This window comes from Zonotrichia albicollis, unplaced genomic scaffold (genome assembly GCF_047830755.1).
Source record: "Zonotrichia albicollis isolate bZonAlb1 unplaced genomic scaffold, bZonAlb1.hap1 Scaffold_254, whole genome shotgun sequence".
Lineage (NCBI taxonomy): Eukaryota > Metazoa > Chordata > Aves > Passeriformes > Passerellidae > Zonotrichia > Zonotrichia albicollis.
Genome location: NW_027428428.1, coordinates 434,286 through 456,648, shown reverse-complemented (window position 1 = coordinate 456,648; position 22,363 = coordinate 434,286). Strand labels below are relative to the sequence as shown.

At 50.9% G+C, this 22,363-nt stretch overlaps 2 protein-coding genes across 2 annotated transcripts in view; one reads left to right on the top strand and one right to left on the bottom strand.

The window, feature by feature from the left end:
- Nucleotides 1-11,765, top strand: part of LOC141727776 (serine/threonine-protein kinase pim-1-like) — a 39,036-nt gene extending 27,271 nt beyond the window's left edge. The window contains exon 7 of the mRNA XM_074534062.1: nt 11,673-11,765. Within this exon, the coding sequence (XP_074390163.1) occupies nt 11,673-11,765 (93 nt within the window). The remainder of the gene's footprint in view (nt 1-11,672) is intronic.
- A 6,663-nt stretch (nt 11,766-18,428) lies between these two features.
- Nucleotides 18,429-19,361, bottom strand: LOC141727775 (olfactory receptor 14A16-like). Its single transcript, XM_074534060.1, has one exon. The coding sequence runs from the start codon at nt 19,359-19,361 to the stop codon at nt 18,429-18,431; it is 933 nt and encodes a 310-aa protein (XP_074390161.1).
- Between the last annotated feature and the right edge of the window lie 3,002 nt (nt 19,362-22,363).

Sequence of the window (22,363 nt, the reverse complement as noted above, 5' to 3'; positions counted from 1 at the left end):
GAGGAGAAGGAGTTCCTGGTGTTCCACAGTGATGACTTTATTGGGGGAGTCTGTGAAGGGTCCCAGCGACAGCTGTTCTTCTGTCAAATGGGCTAAAGTAGGCCCCTTTCATTGTGTTAAGGGGGATCAAAACTTGACCAATAGTTAGGGTTTAGGTAACATAGCCTATAGGGTTACAGAGATAAGCTATGGGGCGGAGATCAGAGAGACAGGAACATATGTTGCTGTCTCAGCAGTTCCTATTGTTCAGTCCTCCATGGAGCCTTACCCAGGTCCATAGGGTTTACTATAAGGAGGCCCCTCTGTGTCACCCTGGAGCTTTGGTTCCACACAGTCCTGCTATGTCACAATGAACCCTTGGTTCAATGGAGGTCTACAATGTCACCATGGCCCCTAGGTTCTATGCAGCCCTGCAGTGTCACAATGGTCTCCTTTGGTTGGCCAGTGTCACAATAGACCACTGATGACACAAGGCTCCACAATGTCACAATGGACCTTTGGTTGCATGCAGCCCTGCGGTGTCACAAAGGCCTCTTGGTTTCACGAGGCCCCATAGTATCACAAGGGTCCTCTTGGTTCTGTGGCGACCCCCTATGGTCACAATGGTCTCACTGGTGCAATGAGGCCTCACAGTGTCACAATGCTTTGCTTATCCATGGGGCCTCATAGTGTCACAAGGGTCTCCATGATTTCATGAGTTCCCTCAGTGTCAAAATGGCCCCTTAGTTCCGTGAGGTTATGAAGTGTCTTCATGGTCTCTCCATGATTCCCCAAGGCCTTACAATGTCAAAATGGACCTTTGGCTTCATGGGGCCTCAAAGTGTCACAATGGCCCCTTGGTTCCATCACACCCCAGAGAGTCACAATGGTCTCCACAGTTCCAGGAGGTCCTATGATGCCACAATGGACCCTTGTTTTCATCGGACCTCTCAGTGTCACAATGATCCCTACATTCCATGGAGTCACACAGTGTCAGTACAATCCCTTTGGTTCCATGAGGTCCAGCCATGTCACAGTGCTCTCCATGATTTTATGAGGCCCCATAGAGTCACACTGCTCCCTTGGTCTCATGAGGCCCCACAGTGTAACAATGACCCCTTGGTTCCATGGGCCTTGTACTGCTGCATTCCCCCCTCCCCTTTCAGGCCACCCTGCCAGCTGAGAAATGCTCCTTGGGCCTCGGCCTTGGCCAACAGTCCCTGGGCTCAGCTCCTCTGCAGCTCATCACAAACACTGTCAGCTCCAGGCACTGCTGCTGCCCAACCAGCTCCTGGTTTCTGTAGGAGCAGCCCTGGGAACTGTTTCTGTTCCCTCCATGGCACAACATCCCTGTTCTTACACTGCCAAAGAAAGCTGTTGGTGCCAAGTGCAGGCAGGATGAGCCATTGCTGGGACTGAAGCCCCTCTCTTGGGGCCCTGCAAACAGCGCTCCAAAAGGAGCCCTTGGAGCTCTCCTGGGCCAGCGACTCCCTCTGAGTGGGGCCTCTCCCAGCCGGGAACTCTCCCGTTTGCTGCACTCGGGGATCCTGAATAACCACAGAGCCTGGGCCGATCCATCCTCTCCTCCAGGTTTAACCCTCCGCCTGCTGGGGAGATGCCAAAGCATCCACAGGGAGCATTTCCTGCCCTCAGGGGAATTTCTCACAGGTGCCTTGTACTGACTCTTTGTGTCTGTGTGCACACAGGAGTGCCTGTGCTGAGGAAATGTGGCAAAAATGCTGCTCTCTAAAGGGGTTGGAGTACCTTGGATAGCTGAGTCAGTCAGATATCCAGTTATCAGTAAGTAAGTATAAGTCACGAGGTCTAAACAAAGTTAAATGCTGCTAAGAGTTGTTCTTTTTCCAAGTTGTTAAATTTAATTTATTAGCTAAGTTAAGGATTGTTAAGTGTAATTCCTCTGTTAAATTTATAACTCATAGGTTTTAAGTAAGGTTAAATAGTGTTAAGTGCTGCTCTTTTGCTAAATTGGGGAGTTGAAGGTACCAGTTAAAGTTAAGGTATAAGTAAAGTCCTGTTAAGTTTGAGTTCTGTTAAGCTTTTGGCTCATATTCCTTTTATCTTTGCCCTCACTGTCCTTGTGTCTCACACATACCCAGGAAGAGTTCTTGGCTGATTTCTGGTTTGATTGACAGGATTTGATTTGGTTTCGTTGTTGCCTTATTTCCTTGGAGTGCCTGAATTGTCCAGTCAGGAGCAGAGTGACTCTTGTAAAGGAACTTTGTGCTGCTGTCCCTTAATATTAAATCTGGTGTTTGCTTCTCCCTTGCTGGGGATTTTTCAGTGCTCTCAAGGCCTTGTTGGTAGCAGTGTGAAGGAGCCCTGGCCCAAGCTCTGGCCCTGGGGGACATGGGGATGCTGCCGGGGGGTCCCTGTCCCCCTGTGCCACCCCCAGGGCCCCGGCCCCCGGCCCGGTGTCAGGCTCTGGGGTCGATCTCGTGGAACATCCTCTGGGGGAGGCTGCGGGGCCGGGGGACCCGGGGGGACCCGGGGGGACAGGGGACCCCGCTGTGCATGAGCAGGGTTGGAGTGCTCTGGGGGGAATTGTGAGGGGGGCCAGGGCAGAGTGACCTCCCCACTGACCTCACACAGCCATCTGTGATGTCACACAGCCCCTGTGATGTCACACAGCCCTTTTGCAATATCACACAGTCATCTGTGATGTCACTGCCGGCTCTGGGACATCACGCAGCACCTTTGTGATGTCACAGTGCCAGCTCTGGGATGTCACCTTGGAATGTCATGCACCTGCACTGTGATTTCACAGAAGATTCTGTGATGTCAGAAAGTCACTATGTGATGTCACAGCCTGTCCTATGATGTTACATAGCCACCCAGTGATGTCACAACCCACTCTCTGATGTCATAGAGCCAGCCTCTATGATGGCAGGATCTGCTCTGTGGCCGCTCATTCTACCCTATGATGTCACAGACAGCTGTGTGATGTCACAGCACCCTCAGTGATGTCACAACCCCCTCTCTGTGATGTCATACTGCTACTCTGTAATGGCACAGCACACACTTTCACCTCACAGCCTGCTCTATGATGCCATCCAGCCATGCCATGATGTCACAGCCTGCTTTGTGATGTCACAGAATCCCCTCTGTGATGCTGTAGCTGCTCATTGGCCTCACACAACAAACTCTGTGCTCTCATAGCCCTACCTGTGACCTCACACAACCCACTCTGTGCTGGCCTTGGCCTCTTGGGGACCACCTCTCATCTGCTTTCAAAACACCTGGGGGCCTGTGCTTTTCTTCTCATTGAAAAAAACATCTCTCAAGTCCAGGCATCCATGGCCAAAATTGAGAATCAGCCTCCAAAATTCCTTTTATCCAAGGATAGCTCCCAGAGAAAAGCTGCCAGGTCTGTCCAGGTTCTCTTGGTTTCCTGAGAGCCAGCTCTCATCTGCCTTTGAAACACTGAGGATCTGTACTTTTCTTTCTGTAGAAAAGAACTGTCCTTCTTGTCCTGATGCCCGTAGACAAAAGTGGGCTTTGGCCCCCCAGATTCTGTCTTTCCAAGGATTCTTCCCTGACCACAGGTCTGGCTGGCCTTGGTCTCCTTGGGGCTGCCTCTAATCAGCCATTGAAACACTGGGGCTCTGCCCTTTCCTTCCCATGGAGAACTGTCATTCCAGTCCAGGAACCCATGGCTGAAATGGAATTCCACCCCCAAAACTGCCTGAATATCTAAGGGTTACTGTAGGACAAAAACTGCTAGGACAGACAGGTCTGGCTGGCCTTGGCTTCTGGTGACTGCTTCTCGTCTGCTTTCAAACCCTGGGGTTCTGTGGTTTCCTTCCTATAGAAAAGAACTGTCCCTCTTGTCAAGGTGCTCCTGGCCTCAAGCACTTGACAATTGATAGGGACATGGGAGCCCTGTGCTCAGTGGGGTGGGGAGTGAGGACAGCAGAGGAGAGCCCTGGAAGGGATTGAAGGGTGGTTTCAGAGTTGGTGGATCCTTTTCACATAGTAGAAAACAGATAGAGAAAGAAAGAATTATTTCCAAAGGCACCAGAGGAAACCCAGACTGGACACCAGGATAAAGGAATTTACCTGCCAGGGCAGGGCTATGGTGCAGCACATCCCCAGCATGAGCCTGGAGCAGCCCAAGGCTTTGTGTGGGCAGGCAGAGGCAGGCAGGAGGCAGAGCTGTCAGCAAAGGAAGGGCCCAGGCAGGTGGGGCAGCCGGGGGATGCCGACAGCCTGCAGGGACAGAGGCGCAGGTTTGCTCAGCATCAGAGACACCTTCGCCTTGCTTGACCCCACCTGTCATCACTGCCACCAGTGTTCTGCTCTACCCGGAACTAGGGGACATTTTCACATGAGTTGTGTCCCTCAGTGGGTCCCATTTAAAGAGAATTTGGACTTTGAATCTGATTTCGAGTTCTTGAGAATTTCTTTGAGCACACACTGAGGCACTGAGTCTGATGCAAAGAGCACCAAAGCCCCAGAGGGTCATTAAAGTCCTTGTGCTGTGTTTGTGCTGCTGAGCTGGGCCGGGCTCCTGGCCCAGAGGCAGCTCCTGGCAAGGGCAGCGCTGCAGAGAGACAGCTCTGGCCAGGAGCAGCTCCTGTGCACAGCCCAGCAGGGCTGGGGCACTGCCAGGGCCCCTCAGGGATACCAGCAGGGCACAGACAGAGCTCACAGGGGCTCAGAACTGGCAGGGGCTGTGGGACGGCCCTGAGGGGGCTGTGTCACAGCAGCACCTCTGGGGCTGTCATAGAGGCACAGAGCAGCTGGGATGTCAGCAAGGGGCTGTGGGACAGCACAGAGTGGGCTGTGTGAGGTCACAGATTGGGCTGTGACATCACAGAGTTTGTTGTGAGAGGTCATTGAGCAGCTACAGCATCACACAGGGGATTCTATGACATAACAGAGCAGGCTGTGACATCATGGTATGGCTGGATGACATCACAGAGCAGGCTGTGATGTCAAAGTGTGTGCTGTGACATTACAGAGTGGTAGTATGACATCAGAGAGAGGGTTTTGTGACATCATTGAAGGGATTCTTACATCACAGAACTGACTCTGGTGTCATAGAGTAGGGTGTGACACCATAGAGCAAACTCTGCCATCATAGAGGGTGGCTCTGTGACATCAGAGAGTGGGTTGTGACATCACTCGGTGACTGAGCAACATCACAGAGCTGGCTGTGACATCACAGAAAAGACTGTGATGTCGCAGTGTGACTTTGTGACATCACAGAGTCTTATGCAACATCACAGAGCTGCTGCAGGACATCACAGGATGACATCTCAGAGTGGGCTCTGTGACATCACAGGAGGCCATGTGACATCACAGGTGGTTGTACGACATCACATAGGCTGTATGACATCCCAAGGGCAGTGTGACATCACAGGGGCTGTGTGAGGTCACTGGGGAGGTCACTCTGCCCCGGCCCCCCTCACAGTTCCCCCCAGAGCAGTCCAAGCCCGCTTGTGCATAGCAGAGTCCCCTGTCCCCCACAGTACCCCGCCCCTGGCCCCGCAGCCTCCCCCAGAGGATGTTCCACGAGGTCGACCCCAGAGCCTGACATGGGGATGGGGGGACGGGGCCCTGGGGATGGGACAGGGCAACCCCACGGGACCCCCCGGCAGCGTCCCTGTGTCCCCCAGGGCCAAATCCTGGGCCAGGGCTGCTTCACCCTGTTACGAATGAGGCCTTGAGAGCACTGAAAAAATCCCCAGCAAGGGATCATCAAAAATCAGATTGAATATTAAGGGACAGCAGCACAAAGTTCCTTGGCAAGAGTCACTCTACTCCCAACTGGGCACTTCAGGCACACCAAGGAAACAAAGCAACAACAAAACCAAACAGAATCCAGGCAATCAAACCAGAAATTAACCCAGAACTGTCCCTGTGTGTGTGTGTGTGACACAAGGACAGTGAGGGCAAGGATCCAAGGAATACGACCTAAAAGCTTAACAGAGTTCAAACGTAACAGGACTTAACTGATACCTTAACCTTAACTGATACTTTCAACCTGACAATTTAGCAAAAGAGCAGAGCGTAACAGCATTTAACATAATTTAAACCTATGACTTTGCAATTTAAGAGAGGAATAACACTTTACAATACTTAACTTATAACTTATATTAAAGGTAACAACTCAGCAACTAAGAACAACTCTTAGCAGAATTTATCTTCACATAGACCGTGTGATTTAACTTACCTAAAAGCCTGACTGACTCAGCTATCCAAGGCACTCCAACCCCTCAGAGAGCAGCATTTCTGTCACATTTTCCCAGCACAGGCACTCCTGTGTGCACACAGACAAAAAGAGTCAGTGCAAGGCACCTGTGAGAAATTCCCCTGAGGGCAGGAAATGCTCCCTGTGGATCCTTTGGCATCTCCCCAGCAGGCAAAGGGTTGAGCCTGGAGAAGTGGGGGGATCGTTCCAGGCTCCGTCGTTGTTCAGGATCCCCGAGTGCAGCAAACGGGAGAGTTCCCGGCTGGGAGAGGCCCCACTCAGAGGGAGTCGCTGGCCCAGGAGAGCTCCAAGGGCTCCTTTTGGAGCGCTGTTTGCAGGGCCCACAAGAGAGGGGCTTCAGTCCCAGCAATGGCTCATCCTGGCCGCACTTGGCACCAACAGCTTTCTTTGGCAGTGTGAGAACAGGGATGTTGTGCCACTGAGGGAACAGAAACAGTTGCCAGGGCTGCTGCTAAAGGAACCAGGAGCTGGTTGGGCAGCAGCAGTGCCTGGAGCAGACAGTGTTTGGGATGAGCTGCAGAGGACCGTGCAGACCATTGTGAAACTTTGGGGTGTCAGGGAACCAAGGGACCATTGTGACATTGTGAGACCCCATGGAGCCAAACATCCATTGTGACATTGCAAGGCCTCATGGAACCATGGACAGACTATTACGATACATCACAGCCTCATGGAACCAAGGGGCCGTTGTGACACGGAGGGGCACCATTGAATCATGGAGACCGTTGTGATACTATGAGGCCCCATGGAACAAACAAAGCATTTTAACACTGTGAGGCCTCATGGAACCTGTGAGACCATTGTTACCCTGGAGGTCCCCACAGAACCAAGAGGACCATTGTGATACTGTGGGGCCTTGTGAAACCAAGAGGCCTTTGTGACACTGCAGGGCTGCATGGAACCAAAGGTCCATTGTGACACTGTGGAGCCAAAGGAGATCATTGTAACACTGCAAACCTCCAGAGTCCAAAGGTCCATTGTGACATTGCAGGCCTCATGTAACAGAGGAGCTGCATGACATTGTGGGGCCTGGGGCACAACAGAGACCATTGTGACACTGCAAGGCCGCATGGAACCAAGGTGTCATTGTGACACCTCAGGGCCCCACAAAACCAAGGGAACACAGAGCAGGTCTGGCTGGTTTGGCCTCCTGGATCCCCTTACTGGTCCAGATGACCATGGCATGTTGAGGGTCTCTTCTTGTCTGCTGCTGAAACACTGGGGCTCTGTGATTTCCTTCCTATGGAAAAGATCTGTCCTTCTCCTCCAGGCACCTATGGCCAGAATTGGGATTTCACCTCCAACATTGCCTTTTGTGAGAGACTGGAGGAGACTGTTGGCTCAAAACATTTCATGTGTGGGAGAGGAAGGGGCACGTCCAGCCTTGCCCTGCCCTGTAGCCCCAATGCCCCCAGAGCCTCTATCCCAGCCCAGCAGTGTCTGCCAGTCCCTGGCACAGCACAGGCAATGCTCCACAGGCACCTCTGCAGCCCCAGCCCAGCTCCTGAGGGACCAAATGAGCCCAAGTCCCACCTGGGGGAAGGGCGCAGGGAGACCAGGGGATACTGAAGGCTGACCACAAGGCAAGCACAAATCTTGACCCTGCCTCCTCTTGGAATTTCCATCTAAACACTGCTGGAATGCAGGAGTTGGTAGCTGTGTGTGCTTCTCTGTATCTTTTTTGTCTTTCTTGCTTTCTATGTCTTTTCCTTCAGTTTCTGTGCTCCTGCAAATTTTGATTAACTTAAAATTGAACAGACTTAGAGTTTGTGAGGTTGATTGGGCCAAGTCAACACTTTGAGAAGTCTTTTTTGTTGACTGAATATCTGTCATTGTTTGACATGAGAAGAATTTTAAAAAGTAATACAAAACTTTTTGTCAAACTGACAATCTGTTAAACCACTAAGATACTGAACATGCCTCTGTGAAACACAAATGTTAAAGATGAAAAAGTCCTGGAACCTCCTCTTTCTTTTCCAGTCAACAAAGAAGCAGCGAGCCCCAGCCTCCATTTCAACCAAACCAAACCAAACCAAACCAAACCAAACCAAACCAAACCAAGCCAAACCAAGCAACCCTGCCATGGGCTGAGCCCCTTCCCTCCTCCCCAGGCTGCCCCCCTCCCCATCATCCCCACTCTAACCAAAGCAAACCCCAACAACTCCCAAACAGGAAAACAAAAGAGGCTACAAAACCCCAACCAGAACAAAGCCAGGCACAGCTATTAAAATCTTACCACCAAGCCCCGTCCCCCCAAAACAACTAAAACACAAACCCCTACAACCTACAACCTGTAAAAAATAACCTGACAACCAAAATTAAACACAAAAACCCCCCAAAACTATCATTAAAACCAATTCTAATACAACCCAACCTCAATTTCCACCAGAAGTTACTGGCAGGTTAGGTGTTAACCCTTTCTATACTTCAATCCTCTCTCAAGTAAAAGGAAAACAAAATATAAGCATTTCAAAAAGCAACATAAAATCATGAAAGTCAATAAAGGAGAAATGAACTCCCCCCCAAAAAAAAAACAAAGAAAAAATACATTTATCTGAAAACTAAAATTCTCTTACAAACTATAAAGAAAAAAACTCTTTTTCATTATAACACATAAAACTATTAAGATATAAAAAAATTGAAATTAATATAATACAAAAACCTCCAAACTGAAATAAACAAATGTTAAAATAACTGTAATTTCATCGAAAGTTCATACAGAAATTAAAATGTAATGCAGTACCGCCAAGAGAAGATCTCTATTCCCAGAGATAAAAAAAAAATTAAAATTATATAAAAAAGATTTTTACCTTTAAAGAATTGATCTTTAAAACAATACCCCATAAGTCAACATGGCCCATCAACAAGCTGTAAAAAAGCTTCTGGCAATAAAAATAACTTCACAATGTTTTGTTTGCCCAATTATCCCATCGTAAAAAAACCAAACAATATTAACAGCAGTAGCAATTTTAATTGAATAGTTGAAATAAAAAAATATAAAATTGGATACAATATAATTTGATTAAGAAAAGGGGTAATTTGGTTCCAATAATAGCGCATAAGCAAAAGATAACCACGGAGTACAGAGGGCAGGGTTTTGGGACCCTTGCCACATCACATACAAGCTTGCCAAGTGAAAATCACCCCTTATATGCCATGTGTCAATGCCATCTCCTCCTATTTTCGGTTCGTCATATCTCTATCTCCACCTTCATTACCACTTTTACCACGCGTGCGCCGCCACTCGGTTTGGTGGTCGCACAAGTCTTTGGGGGTCGTCACTGATGAAGGCCCTGTAGTCTTCTTCGTTGTCCTTTAATTCACCTTTGGGTTACACATGCGCACCAAGCCAGTACAATGTAAGCCAAGACTAACGTATCACTGCATCTACATATCAAGGTAATAAATCCCTTATAATTAGCATTTTCTGGGACCCAACCAGATTTTGCTTCCTTTCTGCTAATTTTTAGCAACTGTATCTTCAGCTTCTTTCCTCCTGTCCTTGTGAACATCTGCCGGGAGGGGGGGTGGTGGGGCCCCTCCTCTCCCCCTCTTCTTTGGCATTACTACTTTTAACTGTTTTATTATTCCCAGATATTAATTACTGTATCAATTTTTATCAGCACGAATATCATACCTATTTATCACAACAATAACAAAGTCCTCCAGACCACTGTTATCCATGACAAAATTAAAAACCACAAAACCGCTATTTTTTCCTCTTGTAAAAGAATCTCCATAACATTAAAAAGAAAAACTTCTGTCCCAAAATAAACTACAACAAGACTATTTAAAAAAAATAAATAACTAGAAATTATAGGTTTCATTTCCTTACATTGCCAGTAAAAATAATACTGTAAAAAAAAGGTGGTTTAAAGAGTTTATTTTAATTCTTACTACCTTTTTTGTTTTAGTTACTTTTAATAAAATTTTCTTTCTAACCTTTAAATATTTTAAGCCTACTTTACCTTTCTCACAATCCTATCACACAACAAAATAAATACAAAAATAATTTATTGACAATAAAATCAACCACACTCATCAATACGTTAATTAAGAAATCTCAAGATTAGAAAAATCTTGAATTAACAAACCAAAACCACTACAGCGTCATAATAAACCTTTTGCCAAAGTTTCTCTGATTTTCTAAAGTACCCAGTAAAGGTTGTTTTGTTGTTTTGAGTTCCTGAGAATCTCTTGCTGGTATTTCTCCAGTGAGTCGAACTCAGAGAACACAAAAAATTGTAACTCCTTTTAGATGTCTCCTTGAGAGAATTGTTTGGGGGATGGGAATTAGGGCTTGTGTGTCCTGCTTGGCCCAGCCCAGGCAGGGCTTTCCCAGCCACATTCCACACTCCATTGCCCAGCTGGAGCCCCTGGTGCCTCTGAGTTGTGCTGCCCCAGCCCCAGGGACGCTCTCCTTGTCTGCCCATTCCCCCACGGTCTCTGGGCAGGGATGGCCTCAGTGGGGGCTGCTGACATCCTCAGCACCTTGGAGGCTGCTGCTGAATTTTCCTGCTCCAGAGGCTTGTTCAGCCTTCAGCTCTTGAGTGCAGGAATTCAGTGTCCCAGGGCTCATTAACATTCAGAACATCTTAACAAGTCAAGCCTCTGGGGAATCATTTGATTTCAGTTCCCAAATCTTGATAAGACAGATTTCAGAGGCCTGTTCAATGTGAATACACTATATTTAAAAAGACAGCAAGAAAATATTTTTTTTAGGTCCTGTAATTTTTTGTTTTATTGGTAATTCATTGATATGTGCAATCTCTAATTGACACTGAATCCAAGTACCTCCTCAAACAATTGGAATAGATATGAAAATCAAGACCCTCCATGGCTGACAATCAATCAGACTCTGTCCCTACCCCCACCCCACCATTTCCCCTGTCCAAGCCCTGGCACTCCGAGCAGCCGTGTGCAAATCTGAGTTCCCTCCAGCCCAGGCTGCACCTGCAGCTTTCAGCTCCTTGGCTCCAACTCCTACCCACTTTCCTTGGAGAAGGAGCTGCCCGAGACACAGAGGGATGTTCATTTCTTGTTAGTCAACAAAGCCAAGGGAAGGCACAGTTCCATCAATGCAAAAGTCATTACTCTGTGGGATATTGAATCCACTTTCCACAGCAGACAGTCTCAGAGCAACGGAAAACCTTCTGAGCCCAGCACAGATCCCAAGGTCCCCCCAAACCCTCCCTGCCTTGATTTTGCCCAGATTTGCTCTTTGCACACACGAGTCACACACTGAAGCCAGGAGCTCCCTCCATGCCCAGAGGGAGGAAAAGAGAGAAAGGGGATGAAGAGCTCTCCTGTGCAGAGCCAAGGTCCACGTGCAGCCCCTGCAGTGGGAACCACAACTCATCAGGTTTGTGTCCTTTGGGCTCAGGGCCTGGTGACACTCAGAGGCACAGAAAGGTTTCTTGCCAACAAACTCACGTTGAACGCAGCCTCACTTCCGCAGCCACTGGAGCTGACCGGCTGGCTAGCCACTCCTGGAATGACCGGTGGAGACTACAAATCCCGCCACTCCCAGGTTCTCGACAAGAACCCCTGAGTAGTGGCTCCGTCTGCGGTGTGGTGATGCAGGCAAGAGCAGGACTGCGAAGAACTGAGGTGATGGAATGAAGGAGTGGACACGCGTGTGGATGCCAAGGCACTATTTTAGCCCAGGCAGGGCCACTGACAGTGTCAGGTAAAAACCATTAGGGAGGCACTTAAAAAGGGGATGAGGGCAACAGAAGAGACACGAGGGACCAATGAGCAAAACCCAGGGGAGCAGCGAGGGACACAACTGAACCGATCGGATGGGCCCAGGGGAGGGAAAAGGCTCAAGGGAAAAATCATATTCTAGGTGAGGGATGATTGACATAGAAGATTCTCGACACGAGAGGGGACGGTTACAATGATTGACAGGCAACAGGTGGGAGGAACAAACCATTAGGAGGGAGAACATGGAGGGAACAGAGGGTCAAACCAAATTCTTAAGTTATAAAAAAGAACCAACTTTACAATAAACCCATATAAAACACACACTATGCTACAGTCGAACACTTGAACAGTTTAATATCGCTCACAGCTCTTTCCTCAGCTCTCTGTGATGTACCAGCAGCATCTGAAATGTCCCCCATCCCCAAGGGATTTCTGCACATAACAGTTTAAGGCAGAGACATAGGAAAAATTAAGTGATAGATATAAATGCAATTAGATGTTGACTAACATGATATTTATTGAACTTCAGAAATATGGGGCAACACTCTGCAACTCAAAGCATGAAACCAGTCATTTGAAGGGCACTTGAAAGACCAGAGAGCATCTGGAGGAGGAAATCAAAAAACAGCAAGGTAGACATTGATCCAGCTGCTCTAGTGAAGGGGCGTCCTTAGACATGGCCATCTAACCAGGAGAGCTGGAAATACATGAAGGAAGATTGAGAGGAAGCAATACACTGGATATTGGTGACACAAGTCCACAGGAAGATAATATTTGTTCTTCTGCCATCATTACACTTCCAGGAAGTTCCTGTTCCTGGTGGGAAAAATTTGCCATGGCTTAAAAATGCTCAAATGACCCAGGTAACAAAGATCCATTTGCATATTAGGAAACTAACCAGTATTAAAACCTCTGCTGCTTTCCAGGCAGACATCAGTTGTGTACCCATGGACAGGCAGTGCCACTTGTGCCCTGAGGTGCCCAGCAGGGATTGGATCTCTCAGAGAGCACCTGAGGGACAGCAGAGCACCTTGCAGGCTGCAGGTCCCTGCCAGCTCCTCAGGGCTCCTGTCCCATCAACATCTGCTCTGCTCCAGTCTGAAACAGGGCCCAGCATGGTGCTGGGATCATCAGAGAGCTGAGGTGTGTGCTGGAATTCAATGCCCTCCCCATCCCGCAGCAGCCCTGCATTTCTCTGCTGCAGCCTTGGTCTCCAGCAAAGCCACGGAGTCTCTTTGGGCTCTGGAGTGTTCCTGCAGCCCCCAAGAGCAGCTGAGCTCTGCCTTTGGCACAGTCAGGCCGGGCCAGCACAGGCCATGCTCAGCAATTGCTTGTGTGTGCCTGGCCTTGCTGTCAGCCCCAGCAGTGGCTGTGTGGCCCCTTTGTGGCCCTGTGCTGGCCCAGCCGTGGTGGCCCAGCCCCTGTGCAGGTCCAGCCCAGGCCAGGAGCATTGCGGCTGGGAACGGCCCCTGTGCCGTGGTGCCCACAGCAACCTTGGGGCTCTGTGCCTGTCATGGTTTGAGCCTGGCACAGAGCCAGTGCCCCCCATGAAAATGCCTCACCCTGGTGTCTGCTGTGAGATGTGACCAGGAATAAGCAAAACAGGCTCCAACTTAAACATAAAGAACACTTTATTACCTAAACTACAGGAAAATAGGGAAAGACTATAAGGAAAAGAAAAAAAAATTGAAAACCTTACAAAAACTACTTTCCCCCCTCCCCACTATTTGACTTTCCCAATCCGATACATTCTCCCAAATCATCAACTGCCCAGCCTTGGCCCCACACTTTAGTATACTCAAACTGCAGTTCATGAAGAGGAAAGGAGTCCTTCTTGTTCCATAGGCTTCCCCTGGAAACACACTGAAACCTCGTGTGCTTCCCTGTCACTTCGGCACCGCCCGGAAAAAGTCCTTTTGCCGCTTGTGACATCTTCCTTCCATGCCCAGTGCTCTCACCACTGACGCATGGCCAGAGCTGCTCTTAGGGTTGTCTTTCAAGGATGCCTTGTCTCACTCCAAAAAGGCACAGTCTCTGCTTTGGGACATCTGTCCCCCCCATATTTTTCCAACCCCCTGGGGCCGGGGGGTCCTCACGAAGAACCCTCCTGGTTTTGAGCCACTGCTTCCCCCTAAGTGCAGTCCGTGTCACAGGAACAACTGAGTCCATGGCCACAAGAAAAGTCCAGCCAAAAGGCCACTCCAAATCATCTCTCCCCATTCAATCATCTCCACGTTCTTCGGGCCAGGTCCTTGTCTCATCTCATCTCTTATCTCCCTTCTTATTCAGCTTCGAGGAGGATTAGCATTTTTGCAAGGCCCCAATCATGAAAGAAAGGGTTAAAAGTTTTCAGTCTCTGTCTGTCCCGGGAATGCTGGTACTCCCACAGGTGCTGCTGCTCTGCCGGCCAGGCTGCACTCTTCCCCCCCCTTTCTCCTCCCGGGCACCTTTGTGGCCCTGTGCTGGCCCAGCCCTGGTGGCCCAGCCCCTGTGCAGGTCCAGCCCAGGCCAGGAGCATTGCGGCTGGGAACGGCCCCTGTGCCGTGGTGCCCACAGCAGCCTTGGGGCTCTGTGCCCCATGGCCTCCCTGCTGGGCAGCCTCTGCCAGCTCCTGCAGAGCCCCTGGCACCTGTGGGGCTGCACAGACAGCCCTGCCCCGGGCTCTGCCTGCCTCTGGGCCAGCAGAGAGGCAGCCAGGGCTGGCCATGGCTGGGAACAGGCCCTGAGCCCTGCAGGAGGATGGAGCTGGGCCACAGCCAAACTCAGCCCAGGCCAATGCATGGGCACAGAGGCTGGTGCTGGCAAATGTCCTGGGCCCCCTCTCTGCTCTGTCCATGCCACCAAGGGCACAGAGCAGCCTCCTCTCTGGACCACTTGCCTGTTTGCAATGTCTTGCACAGGTGCTGGCCCTGCCCCACAAGGCCTGGCCTGAGTCCTTCCCCTGCACGCTCAGCCAGGCTGAGATGGACACTGATGGTTTCTGGGCCAGGCTCTCTGAGCCCAGCCCGGCTCCCTGCAAGCTCTGCCAGCTGCCCTGAGCTCTGGGCAGCACCAGGGCCTCTCCCCAGCCCAGCCCAGCTGGCTCTGGCCCCACAGCTCTGCTCAGGCCAGGCTGCTCTGGGCACTGCCCATGGCCTCAGCCCCTGGCAAGGGCACAGCAGCAGCTGCAGCTGCCACAGGACTCAGCCCCAGCCATGGGGGAAGGTGCTTGGCCAAGGCCAAAGGAGGCTCCCTGGCTGCCCTGCTCCCCTCGGGCTGAGGTTCTGAGAGCTCTGCAGCCCCTGCTGCCATCCCATCTGCCCAGGGCAGCACAAGACCTGTGACCTTGTTGCCCTCAAGAGCTGCTCCTGCTCCAGGCCCAGGGCCCATGCCAAAGGTGGGGCAGCCACAAAGCTGTGCCCATTTCTGTTCATTTCTGCCCTGATGGGGATGGGTTCTCAGCCACTTGGGGTTGGATGATGAATTTTCCTACTGCAGAGGCCTCTTCTTTCTTGACCTCTTCAGTTCAGGAGTTCACGGGAAAAGGCTCATAAACATTTGTTCACAACGCCTGAACAAGAAAAGCCACAGGGAATACTCTAGATTTTCAATTCTTTCGTGGTTAATAAGACACATTTCTGAAGTGTATTCAAACTGAAGAAACTATATTGAAAACAATGAAGACAGAATTGATTTATCCTGTTAAGTTTTCTTTTCCTGTTTATAGACCAATATCAGTAATGCCCAATTGATATTGACCCCCAGCACCTTCTAATGCAGTCTGAATAAATATTAAAATCAAGAGCTTTAAAGCTGACGACCAGTAACGCTTTGTCCCCCCCACTTACCCACCATTTCCCTCATCCAAACCCTGGGAATCCTATGGATCAGGAACAAGTGAGTCACCATCCCTGGAGGTGTTTAAGGAAAGACTGGATGTGGCACCCGCTGCTACGGTCTGGGTGATAAGGTGACGTTACGTTCCAGGTTGGACTTGGTGCTCTCCAAGGTCCTTTGCAGCCTGGTTGATTCTCTGATGATTGTGACACTGCAGGGCCCTGGGGAAGCAAGGGGCCATTGTGACACTAAGCAAGGGGCCTGGTGGCACTAAGGGGACAATGGTGACACTGTGTGTGACATGGCAGCACAGATCCAAGTGGCCATTGTGACACTGTGGGGCTGAATGGAAGCAAGGAGTCCATTGTGACAGTCTGGGTCCTGCTGGAACCACAGAGGCCACTGTGACCCTGCATGGCCTTGTGGAAGCAAGGGGCCATCGTGCCACTGTGGAACCAAGGAGAGTTTCCAGGGAGAGCGTGGAAACAATGGAATCAAGGGGCCATTGCACCATTGCAGGGACTCTGGGAACTGAGGGAACAATTGTGACACTGTGGTGCCCCGTGGAACCAAGGGTCTCTGGTGACACTGCAGGATCTTGTGTCACCAGAGCTCCATTGTGACACTGCAGCACCAGGGAATTCATTGTGGCACTCTGAGGCCTCATGGAACCAAGAAGCCTCTGTGACCCTGCAGGGCCTTGTGGAACCATGCAGAGCATTGTGACAGAGCAGAACCTGGTGTCATGATGGGCCATTGTGACACTGCAGGGCCCCATGGAACCAAGAGGCCAATGCTGCTCCTCAGGGACTCCTGGAAAATAGGAAAGATGTTTGACACCATGGTGGCCATTGGGATCAAGAGGCCCTTGTGACACTGTGGAACCAAGGAGAGCATTGCTGCACTCAGACACCCCATGGAACCAAGGATCCATTGAGATACTGCAGGACATTGGGGGCCATAGTGGCATTCTGACACTGTGAGGCCCAAGGATCCAAGGGAATTTGTGACACCAAGGGGTCCCATGGAACCAAAGGGACCTTGTGACACTGGGAGGCCTCATGGAATCATGGAGACCATTGGGATGCTTTGGGGCCTCATGGAACCCTGGTGACACCAATTTGGCTGGGAGTGTTGATCTGCTGCAGGGCAGGAGGGCTCTGCACAGGGCCCTGGACAGGCTGGATCCAGGACCCAAATCCAACAAGATGAGGTTTAACAAGTCCAAATGCCAGGTCCTGCACTTTGGGCACAACAACCCCTGCAGCACTACAGGCTGGGGACAGAGTGGCTGGAGAGCAGCCAGGCAGAAAGGGACCTGCAGGGACTGATGGACAGCAAGCTGGACATGAGGCAGCAGTGTGCCCAGGTGGGCAAGAAGGCCAATGGCTCCTGGCCTGGATCAGGAGGGTGTGGCCAGCAGGAGCAGGGCAGGGATTCTTCCCATGTGCTCCGCACTGGTTGGGCAGAACCTCGAGTGCTGTGTCCAGTTCTAAGCCCCTTGTGATGAGCAAAAAGAACAAATTTGTTCCAGGGAAAAGTAAAGAAAGCAAAGATAATGGAAAGGAAATGCTCAGGGCAGTTAGAGGGTGGCTGCCAGGCAGCCCTGGCTCTGAACAAGAGTCTGCAGTGGCACAGGAAATTCCCAGCTGATGGGAACAAACTTTCTGGCTGACTGCAGAGGCCAGGACAAAGCTCAGTGATTTCCCTGGTGTCCCCCAGCCCTTGCTGGCCCCAGGGGCTGATGGCATTTGTGCTCCCTCAGGTTCATGTCCCCACACCAACGGCATGGAGGTTCTCCCCCTGCTCTGTGCAATGCAAACAGGGGCTGCTGAGCCAGTGCTGCCGTGTCTGTGCCTGCAAGGATGGGGCACCTGTGTGAGCTGGGGGAGAGGCCAGGGCTGCAGAGGGGGGATGTTTTTGGCAGCTCCATCAGGACGCTCTGGGATGCTGCCCTGGGCTGTGCAGTGCACTGGGGATGGATCAGCCCCTGCTCTGCTGCTCCTTCCCATCTGCCCCAGGGCCCTTGCAGAGCCCCAGCCATGCTGTTTGCCTCCAGCCTGCCCACGGCCAGCCTGGGGCTGCTCACGGGGCTTTTCTGTGCTGAGCATTGGCCTGGCTGTGTTCTTGAGAGAGCCTGGGCAAGGAGCCTGGAGCCCCCAGGCCCTGGCCTGAGGCGTCAGCGCTGCCCCAGCAGTGCCCATGGCCTGTCCCTGCTGCAGCCCCGGCACTGCCACCCCCAGGGCTGTGCCCGGCCCCGAGAGCACTCAGGCCCTGCAGCAACACCAGGGCCACCAGGACAGCGGGGCAGGGCCACGGCAGCAGCACTGGCAACACCAAGTGCTGCTGTTGCTGGGCACAGCTGCTGGGCCAGCACTGATCTGCCCCAGCTCTGCACACAGACATTGCTGCTGCAGCTCCATAATAGGCAACAAAAGGGCATCTTTGCAGAAAAGTCTTCTGGGAGATACTTTAGTTTCTTTAAAGCCACCGAGTGTGCGGCCCCTCATTGAAAGAGTCTGTGGTCACAGGGAAGGTGGAGAGAAACAAAATGAGAAATGGCACAAGGAATGACATTTATTTGTGGACAATATGAAAAAAGTAAAACAAAGAAGAAGAGCTTCCATAATGAAACTAAGAAGTAGCAAATAAGACTTTTATTACAAGTGATTTGGCGTAATTGGCCAGCAGTTTAATGTTTGTGAATGCATGCAGTCATCAGTCTCCACACTGCAGACTTCAGCTCCTGGTTCCTCAGGCTGTAGATGAGGGGGTTCAGGGCTGGAGGCACCACCGAGTACAGAACTGACAGGGCCAGATCCAGGGATGGGGAGGACATGGAGGGGGGCTTCAGGTAGGCAAAAAATGAAGTGCTGATGAACAGAGTGACCACAGCCAGGTGAGGGAGGCAGGTGGAAAAGGCTTTGTGCCGTCCCTGCTCAGTAGGGATCCTCAGCACGGCCCTGAAGATCAGCACATAAGAGAAAACCATGAACACAAAACAGCCAAATGCTAAACACACACTAACAGCAATTAGCCCAAGTTCCCTGAGGTTGGATTGTGAGCAAGAGAGCTTGAGGATTTGTGGGACTTCACAGAAGAACTGGCCCACGGCATTGCCATGACAGAGAGGCAGGGAAAATGTATTGGCCGTGTGCATGAGAGCATTGAGAAAGGCACTGGCCCAGGCAGCTGCTGCCATGTGGGCACAAGCTCTGCTGCCCAGGAGGGTCCCGTAGTGCAGGGGTTTGCAGATGGACACATAGCGGTCATAGCACATGATGGTCAGGAGGCAAAGCTCTGCTGCAATGAAGAAGAAAATCAGGAAGACCTGAGCAGCACATCCTGAGTAGGAGATGTTCCTGGTGTCCCAGAGGGAATTGTGCATGGCTTTGGGGACAGTGGTGCAGATGGAGCCCAGGTCGCTGAGGGCCAGGTTGAGCAGGAAGAAGAACATGGGCGTGTGCAGGTGGTGGCCGCAGGCTACGGCGCTGATGATGAGGCCGTTGGCCAGGAGGGCAGCCAGGGAGATGCCCAGCAAGAGGCAGAAGTGCAGGAGCTGCAGCTGCCGCGTGTCTGCCAATGGCAGCAGGAGGAAGTGCCTGATGGAGCTGCTGTTGGACATTTGCTGTGCCTTGGCATGGGGATCTGTAAAAAAAGTACTCATGGAATACTTGGGTTTGGAGAGGACTTTAAATATCCCAGCACAGCGTGGGGGCACTTTCCCCCCTCTGCCTGCCCAGGGCTCTGCTGCCTGGAGCTGTCCCTGCCAGCAGCTGCTTCCCTGTGCCCAGGGCTGGGCCCTGCCAGTGCTGCCAGAGCCCAGCCCAGCTCTAGGGGCTCAGCTCTGCCCTGCAGTCCCCTCCCAGCTCTGGCACTGCCCAGGGGCAGCTCTGGCTCCGCAGGCTCTGATGGCAACGTCAGAGCAACCCTGAGGAGCCTGGAAAAGCGACACAGATGCTGCCTGTGAGGGGTCCTGTGGTGATTTTCGTCAGCGTCTAGTTTATTCACATCTGAGATAACTTTTTTTTTTTCTAAATGTGAACTGAGAGATTAATGTCTATGTTCAACTTCCCATCTAGGTAACCCGGAGTAGTAGAATAAAAAGCAGGATTTTCTCTTTGAGGCAGCCCTTGCCTTGCTGTTCTCCCTGTATATAATATTTGCAAATGTTCTCCACTTTAATGCCATGCTGGGAGCAGTCCTGAACAATGCAGAATCCACCCCTCAAAAGGAGAACACTTCCAAGCCTGACCAGCTGTCTCCTCCCACCCAGACCTTGTCCCCCAGTGCTGGGAGCAGCTGCCAGGGCTGGCTGAGAGCTGTCCCTGGCAGGCAGCAGAGTCCCTGCCCCAGCACAGCGCCCTGGGCTGCAGGACCCTGCTCTGCACGACAGCCCTGGGCACCCCTGGCTGCTCTGCACAAGAGACAATCAGAGAATGTACTCACAGGGTCTGTAGGCATTGGGATGTTCGAGCTTTAGGAGATGGCTCCAGGAGCTGCAGCTGCATTGTCCTGCAGCCAGAGGTTCCTGTGCCAAGGGCTGGCAGTGATTCTGCCCCAGGCACTTCTCAGCACCTTCCCAGCCCTGACTGATTGAAGCTCTCTGTGCCTCTGTGCTGTGCTCGGGGTGGCTGCAGGCAGTGCCCCAGCCCTGCTGGGCTGGCAGAAGAGCTGCTCATCAAGAGAAATGTGCTTTTGAAGCTCTTCTTGGTTACCAGGAGCTGCCTCTGTGCCAGAAGCCCAGCCCAGCTCAGCAGCACAGACACAGCACAAGGACTTTAATGAGCCTCTGGGGCTTTGTGCTCAGGCCCTGAACATCAGTCCCTGAGAGGCAGCTGAAGAAACCTCTCCAGAACTCCAAGTCAGAATCCAACTCCAAAGTTTCTTGGACTTTTAATGGGTTCCACTGAAGAGCACAAATGAGAAAATGTCCCCAGGCAGATCAGAGAACTGGAGGCAATGATGACAGGTGGGGACAAAGAGAAGCCAAGTCTGGGTGCCCTGGGGCACAGCAGGGTCTGTGCCACCAAGGGCTGTGAGGAGACACCTTGTCCTGAGGCCCTGGGGCCTCCTGGCACAGCCCCAGCCAGGCTGGGCGCTGTCAGCCCCTTGTCCTGCCCTCAGCATCCCCCCCTAGCCCACATCCCAGTGGCCTCAAGGATCTGCTGGAAGGAGTCCCTGGGGAGCCTTGCTGGGAGAGCCTGGGGGCTCCTGAATGCTCCCTGTAGGGACTGCAGGTTTTTCAAAGGACTTTGGGTTTGGCTTTTGCCTTGGAGTCTCTGAGAGTTTTGTGGAATCATGGCCTCCAATTATCTGCTTTAATTAGTCCCTGGAGAGGCTTTGGCAGTAACAACACTCAGTGGGGCTCATTAGTACTTCAGGGTACTTCAGTTATTTTAAGGTACTTGGTGTTTCCCTTTGGATACTGACTCTGTGAGAGGCTTGTGTAATCACAGCCGCAGTTATCTGCTTTAAGGAGTCCCTTGAGAGCTTTGTACTGACACTCAGTGGGGCTCATTAATGGCTTTAGATACTGAAAGTTTTTTATGTACTTTATGGATTTAAGATTACTTTTAGGTACCTTTATGGATTTTCTTTCCCACACTGAGTCTCTGAGAGGTTTTTGTGCCATCCTGGTCTCCAGTTCTCTCCTCCAAGGACTCCATGAGGAGCCTGTGTTAGGTATCTTCCCTCTTTCTGTTTTACAACAAATATAGAACTGGAAGAATTTTGTAAGACTTTCTAAAAGCATCCAAACAAACATGAGACAATTAACAATACAACAGCAGCTAAGAAAATTAAATGTCCTGTTTTAGCTAGACATCATCCAACATTTTAGTCCCTTGGATTGAAAGAGTTTATTGAACCAGTCTTTGTTTTCCACTTGAAGCTTCTTGAACTCTTCCTTCAGTACCTGAATGCTCTTGTGGATTTTCTCGCTGTGGATGGAGAGGTTCATGCAACACATGCCCTCAGAGTCTACACAGCCATGCCCATGTGCCCAGAGTAAAACCTCTATCGCTGTTCTGCAAGGTGGCATGTCTGATGGTCTCTATGTCTGAGAGCAGGCCACTCAGTGTGAGGGAGGTAGCATTGGTTTGCTTACTTAACAGGCACCCAAGATGGTCTGATTGTCCTAAAGCTTTAGCTGCAGCCACCCAAAGTAAATTGAGGATGCTACCATCTGATACCTGGATTAAAGCTTGCAAAGCCATCTCTTTGATATCATTCAATACTTCTCTGGAGATACCTGCTGCTTGATCATCTGGTAGGCTGTGTTGTCCTTCTCCAGCTAGATGGTTGATTGTCAATTCTACCCTTGCCTCATTATTAGCATAGTCATTGCTGTTAGCATAATAAACACTTCCATCCCTCTTCCCACAGGGTGTATTCTGTAAATGACAACAACATAATAAATTTTAAATCATCGGTGTTTGAGAAATGTGCTGTAAACATGGCCTTCAGTATGTCATTAAAGCAAGGTAAGTTCTTCCTATGGTTTTTAGATAGAAAGATCCTTGATTTCCCTGCAAACCAGTGGCTGATACCTGGGATTCTGCCCCCTTCTTCCATAACATAACAGGGCAATGAGGAATTTTGAGGCTATTTGCCAGTCTCCTTCCT